Source organism: Lactuca saligna, chromosome 4, assembly GCF_052625555.1.
Source record: "Lactuca saligna cultivar CGN05327 chromosome 4, ASM5262555v1, whole genome shotgun sequence".
In the NCBI taxonomy this organism is placed as follows: Eukaryota; Viridiplantae; Streptophyta; class Magnoliopsida; order Asterales; family Asteraceae; genus Lactuca; species Lactuca saligna.
This window is the reverse complement of record NC_136420.1, coordinates 259661544-259679445: the sequence shown is the minus strand read 5'-3', so window position 1 is coordinate 259679445 and position 17902 is coordinate 259661544. Positions and strand designations below refer to the sequence as shown.

At 37.7% G+C, this 17902-nt stretch overlaps 2 protein-coding genes across 6 annotated transcripts in view; one reads left to right on the top strand and one right to left on the bottom strand.

Annotated features, from left to right (window-relative positions):
- Positions 1-16132, bottom strand: part of LOC145043528 (uncharacterized) — a 46587-nt gene extending 30455 nt beyond the window's left edge. For 3 of the 5 annotated variants that reach the window (XR_013681050.1, XR_013681049.1, XM_078992214.1), the window contains exons 1-4: positions 15932-16132; positions 14083-14245; positions 13493-13763; positions 13283-13401 (exon numbers count right to left, since the gene is read on the bottom strand). The gene's annotated coding sequence lies outside the window, so the exon portion shown is untranslated. Of the gene's footprint in view, positions 1-12807; positions 13073-13282; positions 13402-13492; positions 13778-14082; positions 14246-15931 lie in introns of those variants that run through there. The other 2 variants (XR_013681048.1, XM_078992215.1) reach the window with 2 other exon arrangements.
- LOC145043527 (receptor-like protein kinase HERK 1) lies at positions 14592-16439 on the top strand. The gene is made up of 2 exons (XM_078992213.1): positions 14592-15611; positions 15798-16439. The coding sequence occupies exons 1-2, from the start codon at positions 14700-14702 to the stop codon at positions 16140-16142; spliced, it is 1257 nt and encodes a 418-aa protein (XP_078848339.1). The 5' UTR covers positions 14592-14699; the 3' UTR covers positions 16143-16439.
- The last annotated feature ends 1463 nt before the right edge of the window (positions 16440-17902 follow it).

Below are 17902 nucleotides of genomic sequence, written 5' to 3'. Positions count from 1 at the left end.
CATAAAGATAATGACTCAATATCTTTAGGGCGAATACTACCGCTGGCAACTCCAAATCGTGAGTGGAGTAGTTCTTTTCATGTTCCTTCAATTGGCTCGATGCATATGCTATCACTTTATCCCTTTGGGTCAAAACACAACCTAAACCAACTCCAGATGCATCGCTATAAACTGCAAAGTCATCAACTCCTTCAGGCAACGAAAGCATCGGTGCTTCACACAATCTCTTCTTCAACTTCTCAAAGGCTTCCTTATTCTTCTCGTTCCAAGCATAAATAGCTCCTTTGTGGGTCAAAGCTGTTAATGGAGTAGCAATCGAAGAAAATCCTTGGATAAACCTTCGGTAATATCCAGCTAATCCTAAAAAGCTTCGAATCTCTGTAGGACTTTTTGGTTGTTCCCACTTCATTACAGCTTCAATCTTTGATGGGTCAACCATTATTCCTTCTTGGTTAACCACATGACCCAAAAATTGGACTTCTTGAATCCAAAAATCACATTTGGAGAACTTTGCATACAGCTTCTCCTTCTTTAATACCTCTAACACTTCTCTCAAGTGTTTGCCATGCTCCTCCTGGCTTTATCTAGGAATGGTTTACAAACCCTATTCATCAAATCCATGAAAGTTGTTGGGCATTGGTTAGTTCGAACGACATAACCAGAAATTCATAGTGTCCATATCTTGTTCTAAACGCAGTCTTTTCGATATCCTGCTCTCTCACCTTTAGTTGATGGTATCCCGACCTAAGATCAATCTTCGAGAAATAGCTCGAACCTTGCAACTGGTCGAACAGGTCATCGATCCTCGGCAACGGGTACTTGTTCTTTATTGTTGCTTTATTCAGCTCTCTGTAATCGATGCACATTCTCATGCTCATATCTTTCTTCTTTACAAATAACACAGGGGATCCCCAGGGAGATGAACTAGGTCGAATGAAACCTTTGTCCAATAACTCCTGAAGTTTTGTCATAAGTTCTTTGATCCCTGTAGGTGCTAATCGATATGGTGCTTTTGCTATCGACGTCGTTCCTGGTAACAAGTCGATACGAAATTCTACTTGTCGATCAGGGGGCAATCCGAGAAGATCTTCGGGAAAGACTTCCGAATAATCACACACCATCGGAATATTCTGCACCTCTTTCTTTTCTATCTTAGCATCGATCACGAATGGTAGATATGATGTACATCCCTTGACCAAACACTTTTTTGGCTTTCATTAGGGAAATGATTCCAGAATTTACTCTGCGTTTGTCTCCATATACCATAAACGAATCTTTCCATGGCGGTTTTACTTTTACTATCTTCTTTCTACATAATATTTCTGTGTCGTTGGCGCTAAGCCAATCCATTCCTAGAACTATGTCAAAACCATTTAACTCGATAGGCAATAATTCCTCGTGGAATTTATTCCCATCCAAGTCAATGATGATGTTTTTCATTCGATGGCTAACAGGTACAAACTTGCCACTAGCAATCTCGACTATTATAGCATTAACTAGTCTATCTACAGGTAAAGCTAGTTTTCTACCAAATTCATGTGAAATAAAGGAGTAATTGGCTCCAGAATCAAACAAAATTTGGGCAGGCAATTCATTTACAAGAAAGGTACCTGAAGCGACATTGGCTTCTTCTTTCGCAGCTTCGAGTGTCATCTGAAAGGCTCTCGCCTTCGGCTTTGGTGGAAGATTGGGTTTTGCTGCATTCTTCTTATTCGGGAATCCCTCTAAATATGCCCTTCTTCATTGCACCCAAAACATACGTTCTTATTGAAGGTGCATTCATTGGCATATTGCCCAGGCTTTCCACATTTGTAACAAGTGACTTCCACGCTGCACTTCCCAGCGTGTTTCTTCTTACACTTGTCACGCCACTTAGCTTCGGCTCCTCCTCCAAATTTTCTCAAACCAGTCTTCGAGAATTTGTTCTTTTTATTGGAACCTGAAGTTCCTTCGAACTTTCTCTTTTCGCCAACTTCAACCTTGCTATTGGCTCTCCCTTTTATCATACCTTGAACAGACTTGGCAGCCCAAATAGCTGCCTCCAAAGTAAGTGCATGATGTAATGGCACCACGTACTCTCATGGAAGTCTCTTTGCGTACCTATCAATTTTTGCCAGCTCATCTGGGACAATACGCAAAGAAAACTCCATTTTTTCTGTGAAGTTATCTCATACTTCCCTTCTTCAACGTTAGAAATTGGTTTTCTATCTCAAGCACGTTTTGGGCCGAGCAGTACTTGCGCTTGAAGTGCACCAAGAACTCTGCCCAAGTTAGTTGCAGTGGCTCATTAGGGCTTAGGGTTTTCCCTAGAGTGCTCCACCATCGAGCAACACTACCCCTGAACTTACGTACTGCAAACATGGTTTGTAACTTGCCTTGGCAATCACAAGTCATCAAAGCCAATTCCATTTTCAAGATTCAATCCATTACTCCAACGGGATCTTCTTTTCCAGTGAAGGTCAATGGCTTGCAAGTCATAAAGTCCTTATACTTACACCCATTTCTCTCCACTCTATCCTCGTGTTTGTTTCTCCTAACCACAAGCAGATCAGTTTGACCAACAGATCTACTGTTGTTTCCTTCTTGAGATCGATCGTCATTCAATTCACATTGTTTAACAGGAAATGAAGGTTCATCCCTTTTGTTCAGCAACACTTGCCCTAATTCCTCCCCCTGTTCAACCATCATGGTCTGAATCATAGTTCGTACTCTAGCCATGGTGATGGGTTCGGGTGCGGATCCTACTATAGGCACTTGTTCCACCACTTGGGGTTGAGGTTGTTGGTTTCTGTTTGCATTTCCAGCTCCGCTCCGAGTTCTTGCCATTACAATCTATATACCGAATAAGGAGAATTTAGGTCTTTATCCTTGTTAGACATGTCAATTCCCTTATCACTCCGAAATGTTTACATGTTAGTTCTAATCTCGTAATCATACGCTTAGAATCCTACATACATAAGGTTTCCAGATCCGGCCGACAACAGACCATAGATCTGAACAAATAATAGGACACATGGAAAACACATAGCATTTAGCACATAAGGGAATTTTAGGCATCTTTCCTAAAATAAACTAGTGCTCGTGTCTAAAATATGGTAGACACTCACCTCACAATCATCACTTAGCATTCTAAGTTCTAGTCTAGAAATCCTACAATTTCTTAATTCGCTTAAACTAATGCTCTGATACCAACTGTGCATCCCCTAATTTCTTGCCCAGAAAAAACCGATTTAATTTATGCTTTCTAAAATAAAATCAGAGAAATCTTTTTAAAAGATGTTGTAGAATTGGTCCCCAAAATAAAACATGATAAAAGTTTGTCAAAATCTTTCCTTAAGAAATGTATAGTTTAATTTCATATCAAAACATCGGGATGTCATGTTCCGATACAGATCAAAAGCATGAACAAGACATTATAAGCCTTTCAATAGTTATTTACAACTACTGGCCTATAATAAAAACTAAGTGGGTCAGGCTTGGGACCCTAGTGAGCATATAGGGTTTTCAACCCGCATTAATAATATACTTATTAAGTTCACCAATCAACAATAACCCTGATTACTCATTCCTGTTGTCCTCACTTTACGTCCCTACACACCTATCACAAGGGACCTAGCCTAAGGAATACCATCGAGATGGACACTACTGCTAAGGGGTTTCCTTAGCCATACATATCCTAAGGGCAATCATGAGGGGGATGGAGTATGCCAATGAACATTTAATTCATAAACACCTACAAGTTGCGAACCTTCTAGTGTTCCACTGGACTGTCTACAAAGGTCTGTGGTCGTCATCTATACTCCGCTAGATGACTACAACAACAACAACATCGAGGCCTCTCACCATTTTAACACACATCAAGTATTTCATCTACCCGTGTTCTACCCAACATATTTTGTAGATAAAATACACATACAGTTTAAAACTTGTATAAAACATTTATTCGACAGTCACCTCAATTAAACACTTAATATAATTACACATAGCAAGTATTTTATAGAAAATACTTCATATCTAGGCGTAAGATGAAAGTGGCTACACACTCACATGATTTGATGATAATCGGGTAGCAATTCGTTGCTTAAAACGATCGTTTCTAATAAAACCGAGAGTTTTATTGAGAAACCGGGCTTTGCGAAGGCCAGGCTTCAAGATCGAAAAGATAAATTTTCCGGGCTTCTCGGGCACTTCGTTGAGTATTCCGGGGGTTATAATTGATACCGGGGCTTTGCAGGATGTTAAGATGAAAGAAATATGGGTTTAGGGGCTAAAATTGACAATTTTCCAAAGTATAACCCTCCTATTTATAGGAGCGAGCCTCCTGATCCAACCACTGAGAAGAAGCCACGCGTCGCAGATCCGAAGCCCGTAGGGGATGGCTCACACATGGCTCGCACCTGCGAAGGCTTGCTGGCAGCTCCTTACTGGACCGAAGTCTAGGTCCGAGGTTCTGAGACGAAGCAGGAGAGAAGGGAGACAGCTGGTGCGAAGGTCGGACACGCGGAAGGCATCGCGAGGCTCAGACTAGGCTTCACACGCATCACTCCTCAGATGTGCCACGACTTCGGATGACTCAGCAGAATTCAGACACGTGGCACGTTTTGAGCGAGGGTGACGTGACAAAAACGTGACTATGCGAATATTCTCGGGTTTTGTGCAAAAACTTCTAAAATCCATAACTTTCGCATATGAGCTCCGTTTTTAATGTTCTTTATATGCATGCGTAGGTAAAATTACGCTCTACAACTTTCGTGTAGACTTTGTCGGATAATTTTGACTTTAATTTGTATATTATTATTTTTAACAGACCAGGACAGGAAATCCGTTAAAAATTCATAACTTCTTCATCCGACGTCCGTTTTCATCAGACTTTTTACCGTTGTGCTACTAATAACGAGACATTTAATTCTCGTTTAGGTTGTGTTGGCTAAAAATCAATTGATCTAAAATTCGAGTTTTTAGCTGTCTACAATGAAGCTGAAACTTAGAAAAATCATAACTTCCTCATACGAAGTCAGATTTGGGCGTTCTTTTTATCGAACTTCTTGGTTTAACAAGTACTATGACTTTTGTTTAGATCACTAAGGCTAAAAAGTAGTTTATCAAAAACTCACCTTTTACAACACTCGGCCCCGTGCCGGTTTGTCGCGAAACTTCGACAGGTCATAACTTCTTCGTTATAACTCGGATTTCGGTATTCTTTATATATCCATAATCATTGTCATGCCCACTACAAGTTTCTTAATAGATATCGACTTTATGTAAAATTTAATTTTGATGCTCATTTTTATTCTTAATTAATTAAGCCCTATTAATTAAGCATAAAACACATAAAACACATAGAATTTACATAATTCTTTTTCATTTTTTCAAAATGAGTTACAAAGGTTAACCTAGACTATCACCTTAATATTAATGCCTAGGCTAGAAACACGAGTGTTACACACGCTCTCGGTTTAATGTATTCTACGACTTTCATTTAGATTTCTAAGGCCAAATATCACTCTAACGTAAATTCACTAATTATGCCGCATTGTGTCGTGTCGGTTTTGTCACGAAACTTTGACATGTTATAACTTCTTCGTTATAACTCGGATTTCAGCATTCTTTATATGCACGGAAACCGTGTGTCATATACTAAAACTTATTTAAGATTACTCCTTCTAAAGAACCTTCCATCAAAAATTCATTTTTGACGCTCATTGTCTCTAAATTGATTAGCCCTGATCTACGGGCGTTACAATTTTCTCCCCCTTAGGATGATTACCTCCCGAAATCATCAATCAAATAGGATTTGTATACTGACTCCATACATTATCTCTCCATCCTAAGTAATAACCTTGATGCTCAATCCTACATCTACTCTTCGTACTATGTTGGACTTTCATTTGTAACCTTCGAGTTACAAAATAAATCCTTATGGAGGACTCCTTCTTCTTCTTAAGATAAATGCTTTCTTTTATCTATTGTAACAGATCGATGGGTCATGTTCTAATGACCTCTCATCGTATGATTCAATGCTTAGACTCAAGTTTTTTAGAGTCGAATTCCATAATGGAATATATATTCCTTCATATTCTAATGTGATATAATCACATTTTAGCATATAGCATTTCTAGCTACAAGGTTCATTAACAACGAGCGTGATGCTATTGGTCGCATTGATTTCAATCTTCTGACCTTAGTTAGATACTACATCGAACTTGTTTCTCCGAACCACGTAACAAATTCATCGTAGTCGGACTCAATTTGATATGACCACTAGGGTCGGAATAATAACCATCTTACTAGTCATTACCGAAACAATGTGTAACATCCTGAAATCCAGGTACCCTTTTATTTAGCCCTTCATCTTTAATTTGTTGTCATTTTAGGGTTTTGTATGTTGGGCGAGTACGCTGCGCGTACTCGCGCACTTCATTTAAACGCATCCTCCCTCTGGTATGTTGGGCGTACCCAAGGTTACGTTGGGCGTAACTGGTCCAGACCCAAAAACCCTAATTGTTGTGGTTGGCTATAAAAGGAATGAGATGGCTTGACTCCTCAGCCACCATCCCTCAGAAAGAAACCCTAAGAGAGTGTTCCTTCGTTCCTAGCCCATTTGTGAGTGTTCTAAGCTTGGTGGTCTCTTTTCAAGGTAGAAAAGGAGAAGAAGAGTCCATTGGGAAGGCTAGAATTTGGTGTTCAAGCTTAGATCCGGGCTTAGCAAAGGTTGGAGCTTCATTCTAAGGTAAAAAGTTCGGATCTTGACTTGTAGTTCTTGTGGTATGATTTATGGATCATTTTCTAGGGTTTTGGTCCCAAAGGTTGAGACTTTATGAGCAAGTGGTCTCTATTAGCCATGCATGAGATCTAGATCCTTGAGTTGAAATGAAAAGGTGTTAAGGAGTGTATGAGCCTTTACAACCATGCCAAGGCTTAAAGGTTTCGACTTTATGGGTAAGGATGCTTAAATAAAGTCGGATCTAGAAGTTGAAGTAGTGGCTTAACCGATTTAGACCAGAAATGAAGAGTGTTTAGATCTGACTATTACGCTGGGCATAACTCCCAGTACGCGCAGCGTACTGGGTGGAGACCCCGACTTTTGGGTTGGCAATGTACGCCCCGCCTACATCAGGTTGTACGCCCCGCGTAATGAAATGTTGACTTTTGTTGACCTTTAGGGTTTTGGTCAACATGTGGACTTTGAGTCAAGGAAGGGTAAAATGGTATTTTACCCTCGGAGGAATGTTAATAAGGGTAAAGTCTAGTTGTGAAAGTCTATATTAATTAAAATGAGATTCATTATGATTAGGCGAGGTTGAGCCTTCGTTTGAGATTCGGAGATAGCAAGCGTGTGAGATTCTAGACTTTCCAGGAGGTGAGTTTTCTCACTATACTGTAACCGGAAGGGTTTTATTGTGTGACCAGAAGGTCGGATATGTTATGAGTTGTATGCATTATATATGATAAGTTAATCGTTTGTATATGCTATGTATGCTATGCTTGATATGGGCCGGAAGGCATATATGTTATGGGCCGGAAGGCGTTGTGATGTGGACCGTAAGGTTGACGCAGGTAGGACCGGAAGGTTTACCAAGTCAGGACGGAAGTCCCCTAAGATACATGGACCGGAAGGTCTGGGCCTGGAAAGGCGTATGTGCGTAAGTAGTATTTTGGGGAACTCACTAAGCATTTATGCTTACAGTTGTTGTGTTATGTGTTTCAGGTACTAGTGAGGACCATGAGAAGGCGCCGGCGTGATTTGTACACACTGACGAAGGAACTGTTTTATGATCATGGGATGTATTTTGTTACAATGACATTTGTTACACATGTGATTTCAGAATATTAAATGATGGTTTTTGATGTTTGCAAAAATGAAAAATTGTTTTGAAAATTCACGATGTTACAAGTTGGTAATGACATACTTGAATAAAATAGAATCAGTTACTAGCTTCTTGGTAACCTTGCGACTTTCTCTGATCCAAGTGTGAGTCCTGTGCTTCCAGTAGTATAAATCTTTACTAATATTCACACCTACTCATACTCATCCCAAGTATTGTCTTGCTGTCCCCAAGTCCTAATATCACAAAACAATTTAACACATACTAATGTGTCCAATTAATCATAAAAAAAATTCCTAGACTCTACTAGGACTTCTTCCATGCACATCTTCACTCATCAATTCTACTTTAACTCGGTTGGTGATGGAAATTCCAGACGATGGGACAACTACAAGAATTACACCAATCGTTCCATCATCCTGCCAATCGAATGTGTACTTCAGACGTACCGTACTCCTCTAAACATTCTGTTATTTTATCAGACATATTCTAAAGGCAAGATACCACTCTTACGATATCTTCTGATAGGTGTCATTCACTATCATAAGCCTTTCATTTCCTTCATTTACTCAATTCTCTACGAGTCTTCACCATAACGTTCTATACACCAAAGCAAATGTCCGGTGTATCGAGACGAGAATATAGATAGAGGAAGGTTTAGACGTGTAATCCTCCTTATTACTCCAAAAAGTTACATGTCAGTTCTAATATCGTAATTAAACATTTAGAACCCTGAGCACATAAAATTTCTAGATCGAGTCGGCAACAGACCATAGATCCAAAGAAATAATAACATATAGGGCAAACATATAGCATTTAGCGCATAAAAGCATTTTAGGCATCTTTCCTAAAATATACTAGTGCTCGTGTCTAAAATATGGTAGACACTCATCTCACAATCATCGCTTAGCATTCTAAGTTTAAGTCTAGAAATCCTACAAATTCCTAGTTCGCTAAAACTAATGCTCGGATACCAACTGTGACATCCCCAATTTCACGGCCAGAAAAGACCAATTTGTTTATGCTTTGTTTTATAAAATCAGAGTAATCCTTTGATTAAACGAGTTAAGGAATTTGTTCCCAAAATAAAATATGATAAAATAAATTATCTCAAAGCATTTCTTAAAGAAATGTATTTTCATCAAATAACAAAATCTCGGGATGTCATATTCCGATACTGACCAAAAGCATAAATAATATAAAATAGACCTTACAACAGTTATTTATAACTACTGATCTATAATCTAAAATCTCTCGTCAAGTCCACCAACTTATACCCTTGTGTCATTAGCTGTAACGCAAAGAAAACTGAGTGGGTCAGGCTTGGGAGCCTGGTGAGCATACAGGGTTTTCAACCCACAATAATATAATTATTATATTTAATCATCAAACAATCAACCCAATTACCCATCCCCATTATCTTCGTTTAATCTTCCCTAAAGATATTATCCTAAGGGTCATCTCCTATATCATATTTACCTCTCATATCCTTACATATTATTTCCTTATATGTTTGTTCCTAAGAACTTTTCCTAAGGATCATCGGCTACATCACATAGACAATACTAATTCGGTGATCACTCCCTCAATATATGTCTAGTGAGGGTTAGGGTATCATCGCATGATTACACAGCCACAACATCGCATGGACTCGTAAATCATAATAAGGGTTAGACTATCATCGCATGAATACCCAGCCACAACATCGCCTGGACTCGTAATTCATAATAAGGGTTAGACTATCACCGCATGAATACGCAGCCACAACATCTCCTGGACTCATAATTCATAATAAGGGTTAAACTATCATTGCATGAATATGCAGCCACAAGATCGCATGGACTCGTAATTCATAATAAGGGTTAGACTATCATCGCATGAATACGCAGCCACAACATCGCCTGGACTCGTAATTCATAATAAGGGTTAGATTATCATCACATGAATAAGCAGCCACAACATTGCCTGGACTCGTAATTCATTACCTATCTATCATCACCTAATTATGATCACCATTATATCCTTACCTATCTCTTATTACATTATTTCATCACACACCAACTATTTCATCTACCCATGTTCTACCCAACATATTTGTAGATATAAATTACATACACAGTTTAAAACTATTTAAAAACCTGTATAAAACATTAATTCAACATCCATCTCATGTAAAAAACAATATATAAACATATAACACGTATTTCATAGCAAATACTTTATATCTATGTGTTAGAAGAAATTAACTACACACTCACTTAATTAGATGATGCTTGGACAACACTACGGTTTGTAAAAGTAGTATTCTTTGGTAGATCAGGAAGATCTTCACAAAAACCGGCTTCTCGCAGGCAGAGTTTCGGCTCGAGAATTTCACTTCTCGGGATCTTCGGGCTTTGGGACTTGCTTCGGGTCTCGGGATGATACCGAGGCTTCGGGGGTATAAGATAGGGCTTAGAGAGGGTATTGGGAGTGGGAGAGAAGAGATTGAGCAACCAAACTCGGTTGCCCCTTGAATTCTATTTATAGGGCCATTTTTCTGGATTCACGCCGTGAATCTCAAATATTCAATTTGTGAGTTCAATAATCATCAAGTGCGTCATCACAACTTACGTCTGTCAGGCTCCAGAAGTCATAAATACTGAGTTCACGTCGTGAACACTGTATTCACGTCGTGAACACTGTATTCACGTCGTGAACTCTGACAGTTTTGGGGTTTCGCGCCCCAAACTTCAAAAATTCATAACTTTCGCATACAAACTCCGTTTTCGACGTTGTTTATATCCATGTGTAGGTGAGATTATGCTCTACAACTCTCATTTAGATTCCGTCAGCTAATTTTGACTTTATTTTTAATATATTATTTTTAGTAGGCCGGGACAGGAAAACTACGTTATAAACTATTAACTTCTTCATCTATCGTCCGTTTTCATCTGTCTTTCCGCCATTACACTAACATCGATGAGATCTTCAATTCTCATTTATATTGTTCCGGCTAAATATCACTTGATCTCCTATTCAAACTTCGGACTGTACACTGCTAATGCTGAAACTTTCGAAAAATCATAACTTGCTCATACGAAGTCAGATTTAAACGTTCTTTTTTATACAGGCTCTCAATTTAACGTATTATACGACTTTCATTTAAATTTCTAAGGCTAAATATCGCTCTAACGTAAATTTACTATTTATGTCGCGCTGTGTCGTGTCGGTTCTGTCGCGAAACTTCGTCATGTTATAACTCGGATTTCGACATTCTTTATATGAACGGAAACCTTGTGACATATACTAAAACTTTGTTAAGATTAATCCTTCTAAATAATCTTCCATAAAAAAGTTATTTTTGACGCTCATTGTCTCTAAATTGACTAGCCCTGATCTACGGGCGTTACATTTCATCAAGCACCTTGTGTGCTTCTTTTTTTTTGAAGAAATTTCTTATGTAAACATCATCACTGGAGACTGTATTTGATGCGGTGATGGAACCGACATTGGCCATCGTGAAATACCATTCATACAAACACCTTATCTAACGTGAAAACAGACAAACACGTTAGATCTGATTAAAATCAGGTGGTGTTTGATTAAATATCAGAGAAAAATAGAAGAATGTGAGTTGCAGAGAAGGGGAACGTGGTCAAAAAAACAGATCTTGTAAGGATGAGACTGATATTTCTCATATGATGGAACTACCAGAGAAAAAACGAGTGTTCTTGAACAAAAAACGAGTATATTAGCATCTAAACATGCACTAAATACATTAGACATGACCAGATCTGAGAAATCAGTGCATATTTGGTTAGATCCGAGAATTTGGTGGCGACTAGTGATTTTCCAGACAATCTGAGGTGAGGATGCTCGCCGGAAAACAAAAAGCTTTATGAAATCGTTCTAAATTTTAGATCTGATTAGCTCTATGCAAATCTGACCAGATCTACACATATTTGGTATGATAGAGGCTGATGGCGGTCATCATTAGTGGTGAAAAAAGGTTGTGGTTATGAGCGATGATGGAGGAAAAGGTAAGATCTAGAGCTGACGGTGGTTGTTGGTGGCAGATCTGGAGGCTTTTGGTGAAAATCCGACCAGATCTAAATAGATATGTTGAGTTGGTAAATATGGTATTTCACGATCTAGAGGCATGAAATCTGATGACTTGGTAGCGGCGGTGGTAGGAAAATGCGATGATGGAGGTAGGTGGTGGAGGTAAGTAGTGAAGGTAGGTGACAGAAGTGGTGTTAGACTTTGAGTTCATGAAGCTTAATGAGAGAGTGTGAGTATATCATATTAGTTAGTTTTTTTTGTCTAATAGGTATAATGTTACATAGTGAAAACATACAAAGAGTTTTTGACAAAAATGTCCTTTATTAAAATGGTTCTTGATTTTTATGGGTTTTCATTTGAACTTTTATATATATATATATATATATATATATATATATATATATATATATATATATATATATATATATATATATATATATATATATATATATATATAGAGAGAGAGAGAGAGAGAGAGACTTGCAAAATACCTAAATATTAAGCTAAGGGGAATGGTAACACTCTTAACACATTTTGAAGTGTCACCTCCTTTTTGAACATTTAACACTTAACCTTTACATTTGGTAGGAAGTGGTAACACTTCTAACACTCTATTTTTTTCTAATTTAATTAAATGATTTTATTTTAATATGTAAATATTTTTTGTGCATAAATATTAAACAAATTTTATTTTTTTAAACCATAAACAATTAATATAATATTTGATAATCAACCGTATATGTTTTTACCAATGTTAAGAGATCTGAATTTCTAAGAGGGTCTGAAATTTTAAGAGCTGAATGTTTAACATGTTGTTTGGTTGGGACTTCTGAATTGCTATGATGAATTATTAAAATGACAATTTTACCCTTATGTTTTTTTTATTGAATTCAACTATTTGCTTAGAAAATAACCTAATAAATTTCTTAAATACATATTAAAAAAATATAAACACTATATAAAATCCAAATTTAGCAAGTTTATTCTTACATTATGCATAAAAATGCAAGTTTATTCTTACATTATGCATCTAACTCTTCTAAAACTACGATATAAACAAGGATTTATAAACAAACTTACAAACCACCATAACTTATACATCCTCTATGTCATTTATTAATAATAAACCATACAAAAAGTAGCATAGCATAAATTTTCCAGAATTATGCAACAAAATAATGATCTTCAACTCCAAATGAGTTCTGCCATAACATAAATAAACAAACCCACATCATTTATCTAACACATACAGAGACCCAATTAAGAAGATATCATATTGCCTTTGTTTCGTAGAGAAAAATGATAAACCTAAACTATGCTCAGTCTAACTAATTACTATCTACAAATTAACATCTACATATATAAAATCAATAACGAAAATATACTAAATTGTAAAGGGATTGAAGAATTACCAGAAATCGGTTTGCAGAAATCAGAGCATTGTTCAGTTTCTTTTGTTGTTGGGATACATATGTGGACTAGGGGGTTCACTGCTAGCGGAGATGGCAGCGCCGGGGGAAAAAGTGGCCAACTAGTGGTGGAGAGGATGGCGGAATTAGAGATGCAGTGGGAAGGACGTAATAGGGAAAGAAGTGAGATATTAGGGAAAACTACAACTTTACCAGTAGAAGATGCTGAAGGCGAAGAAGGACCCCGAGACGAAGACGACATAAACGAAGCAGTCGGAGGCGGCAGTGAATCCGGTGACGGCGGTGGCTTTGCAGATCTGACGGAGGCATACGGCTGATGTCAGAGGGTTGCAAACATGCGAATGGAGATGGAGGGGAAGGAGGGGTAGGCGTTTGTGAAAGAAAGAGAAGAGGGAAAGGGTAGACGTATCAGGGCAAAAAAGGAATGCGCCTTATTTTTTTTAATTCAGACACGTCCCAAGATCTGAAAAATTAAGAGGCATTTTAAAAATTAAGAGTCATAAATTCAGATGTTACCAAACAGTCTAGATCTTAAAATTTAAGAGACTACCTCTTAATTTTCCAATTAAGAGGTTACCAAACAAGGCCTAAGTTTATAGGTAAAGTAAAACTACAAGGACCATTCAATAAATATTTTATATTTCATGTACTTTATCTTCTCTTCTTTTGAAAAAACTGAGACGCTTTATCTTCTTCTATTTCCAACAAAATCGCCATTTTTATTACAAAGCATAGTTCGTTAAATTGAATTTTGTCAAGCAATTAGTAATCAAACCACACACCGACCAATCGTCGTATTCATTTCTCATCTTCTCTCTCTTCTCGCCAACACAGTGACGAGCCTCCAGTGGCGAGCCCCCTAACGAGTGCGGGGGGCGGTGTTCCAAGCTGCTTAGCGAATTTGACGATGGTATTTGGCGAGTCACTCCGCTTAGCCTTAGCAACCTGCAAAAATTGTAGATATTTAGAAAAAAAAAATTCTTTTTTTGACTATTTAAAAAAGAAAAAAAAAAACGTGATTAGTTATTATGGTGATTTCCTCTTTTTAATATTACCACATAAAAGTCTCTTATACTTTTAATAATTCAAATAAAGATCAACACCCCATCGATCGTCGGATTATATTCCATCTCTATCATGTGTCCTTTATTAGACAAGTCCAAAATAAACTATATTTAAAGAACAAATTGTTAAAAAGAAATACCAACACGTTTTATAAATTCTATATTTTATAACTAGACGATTTGAAAAATGCAACCTCCTTTTTTCAATGTCCTCGGGAAGGGAGGAGTTCCATTATAATTAAATACAACGTCTTCTTACATGGAAAAAAAATTGCATCATTCATTAGCTTCTACAATCCTTCCGATTAGAATCTAAATTTTAGTCAACTATCACAATGTCCTCTTTCATGGGTGAATATCAGCACCTCAAAATTCCACTTGAACGCATACAACAGGCCACCAACAACTTTGGTGACACTCACTTTCTTGCGGAAGGTGGATTTGGGAAGGTGTATAGGGGAGAACTCATCCGATCCAACGGTCCAACCATGGCTGCTGTAAAGCGCTTGACTCCTTCAAATCATGGGGATGCTGATTTTTGGAGAGAGATCATGTTGCTTTCGGAATATAAACATGACAATATCATCTCACTCCTCGGTTTCTGCTATCAACATAAGGAAAGAATCCTTGTGTACGAGTATGCACCAAAGAAAAGCCTCGACAATCATTTACGTGACCCCAAGTTCACGTGGGTTCAACGTCTCAAGATATGTCTTGGAGCTGCACGTGGCTTGGAATACCTTCACAATCCCAGAGAAGGCCAACAAAGAGTTCTACATCGCGATATCAAAAGCGCCAACATCTTATTGGACGAAAATTGGAATGCGAAAATTGCAGATTTTGGGTTTTCCAAATATGGCCCAGCTAATCAAAAACACTCTATGCTTATCACTGAACCCAAAGGCACTCTTGGGTATTGTGATCCTGTGTTTCTAGAGACAACGTTTTACGTAAAAGAATCCGATGTATACTCATTCGGAGTGGTACTATTTGAAGTTTTGTGCTCAAGGCTTTGTCTTGATTATAGTTATGATGATATGCGAAGATCCCTACCTGCATTCGTTAAGAACTCTTCTAAAGAGAAAATCAGGGATACGATTATCGATGTTAATCTACTGCAACAAATTGAAGAAAACTCTTTTGATACCTTCGTAACACTCGCGCTTAAATGTTTGGAAAGAGAGCAGAAAAAACGTCCATCTATGGAGTTGATCGTGAAAAAGATTGAAACTGCACTCCAATATCAGGTATCTTCTATAACTATTTTTCTGTATCGCTAGGCTAAAATCAACAAACGTTTCAAAAATCAATAGAAATAGTAAGGCTGGAAACAGCAAACAGGACTAATTTCCTATTTTTAAACAATGTTTTTGGAAGTTTATTTTTCGGATCATTAACTAATTGCCTCGTAACTTGTTTGTTGGTGTTCATAGGAACAAAGAAACGTCGTTTTTGCAAATAATGTGAACTTCGCATCATCATCTTCAACACTATATGCAGTAAAAGAAAATCCAAATCTACTTCCTCAAAAGAAACAAGCTGGGAGAAATGTTGAGAGGTTCCCGACCTTTGCTTACTCCGCTGTGAAGGAACTGAAGATCGGAAAAGGAGCACTGGAATGCGTCGTTTGTCTTAACGTATTCAAAGACGAAGAAACTCTCCGGTTGATCCCCAAATGCGATCATGTTTTTCACGCTGAGTGCATCGATGCTTGGCTCGAGAATCACCTACTTTGCCCTATCTGCCGAACCGATCTTGCTCCCAAACCCGGTTGGTGAGTCAACTCAAATCGAATGATCAGGAGCTGCGGAGGGAGCTGATAATCAGCGACCGCGGCTGCGGATGAAGGAAATATGGTAACAGACTTCTCGATTACAATCGGCCGCCGGTTTAGTTGGTATCTTCGTCGCCGGTTTTTGTTGACGATTTTGTCAAGATTGTGATTTCGATTCGAAAACATTGTAAGGGCCACACACGAATTAAAAATTTAGGGGAAGTTGCCAAAATTGCGATCCTCGTGGTGGTTATTAAACTTATAACTTTTGTTGTATTTTTATAAAAATATTTTGGGAAAATGACTCTTGAGGGTAATTAACTTTTGTGTTTGTTTTCATTTGGTTCCCTTTTTTTTTTTTTATATTCAATATACCATCAAACTTGTTGTTGGTGTTTACCATAGCCGTTTTGACCGGCTTTTGACCTGTGATAGCCGATCAAAGGGTTATGGTGAACACAAACAACAAGTTCGATGGTATATTGATTACAAAAAAAAGGAAAGGGACTAAATGAGAACAAACGTAAGAGTTGGTTACCCTCCTGATTCATTTTCCCTTTACTCATTTACAACAAATCTCACATCATCTTCTACTGATATTAATGACTTTATGATATTCATTCTTGCTTCTCTTCAAAACATAACTCACGAAAGGACATTATTCATGCATGTACAACTTTGTAATGCACTTGAATATTTATTAGGGGAATCTTGACTAAGTAGGCGCATTTCATGACTACATTTAAATTTGCAATCAAATGATTTATCGTATCATGGATTCTAGACAAGTCTACAAACGAGTAGAATCACAAGTGCTGTGATTTTTGAGTTTACTTAGCTTTAAGATCGAACTCATGGGATAAGATACAACATCAATATGTACAATATCATGCTGCTTTTGTAGACACATCACCATAATATTGTACATATTGATGTTGTATCTTATGTTGGGTTTTGAGCAATCTAACACTTCCTAAGTGTGCATGCAACCCTAATAAACATTGGATCTATGTTTGTCTAAATACATGCAAAATAATAATTTTCCAAGGTTCATACAGAGCCGGTCCAACCGTATAAGGGGCCCGGGGTGAAAAGAAAAAAAAATGGTCTCTTAAAGACACATATAATAAAGACTAAAAAAAATATCATTTACTCTTGGTTATAAACACGTTCAATTAGCAATAATAAAAAAGTCAAATTGTTTATTTTTTGAACTGGTTTGATTTTGAGCCAACTTTAGTCCCTAAAAATCATGTTTGTAATAATTGTTTTATATATATACACTATATGGCCTAGAAATTATAGGCCCCTGGAGTCGTGGCCCCTGGGCGGTCGCCCGGGTTGCCCACCGTCTGGATCGGCCCTGGGTTCATAACCTATCTAACATGGCATGGGGTACTTTTAAACATAAAAGAATTAGATGAGATTACATACCTTTTTGATGAGTTTGATTCTTAAGGAGTTTGAGGGTCAAGCACCAATAGTGTGAATGCCTCAAATGGAATCACAAATCACCACAAACACTTGGAAAACTTTGAGAGAGTGTATACACACTATAATTTCGGCCACACACAAACACACACACTAGTGGCTATTTCATGCAACATAAGCATGCTTATATAGTGTGCATGGTTAGGGTGAAACCCTAATAACCCATGACCTTTCCTTTTCCAAGGATCCATGGGTTAAAAGCTCCATGGATCATCCATGGACTTCCATACAAGCCTAGCCCATTAACAAATGAGTATTAGCCCACACCATATA

What these genes read in the sequence shown, in the direction of transcription:
- LOC145043527 (XM_078992213.1), top strand. Translation starts at nt 14,700, where the DNA reads ATGTCCTCTTTCATGGGTGAATATCAGCACCTCAAAATTCCACTTGAA. An exon ending in AAACTGCACTCCAATATCAG is followed by an intron (nt 15,612 to 15,797) that starts GTATCTTCTATA and finishes TGGTGTTCATAG; the next exon opens with GAACAAAGAAACGTCGTTTT.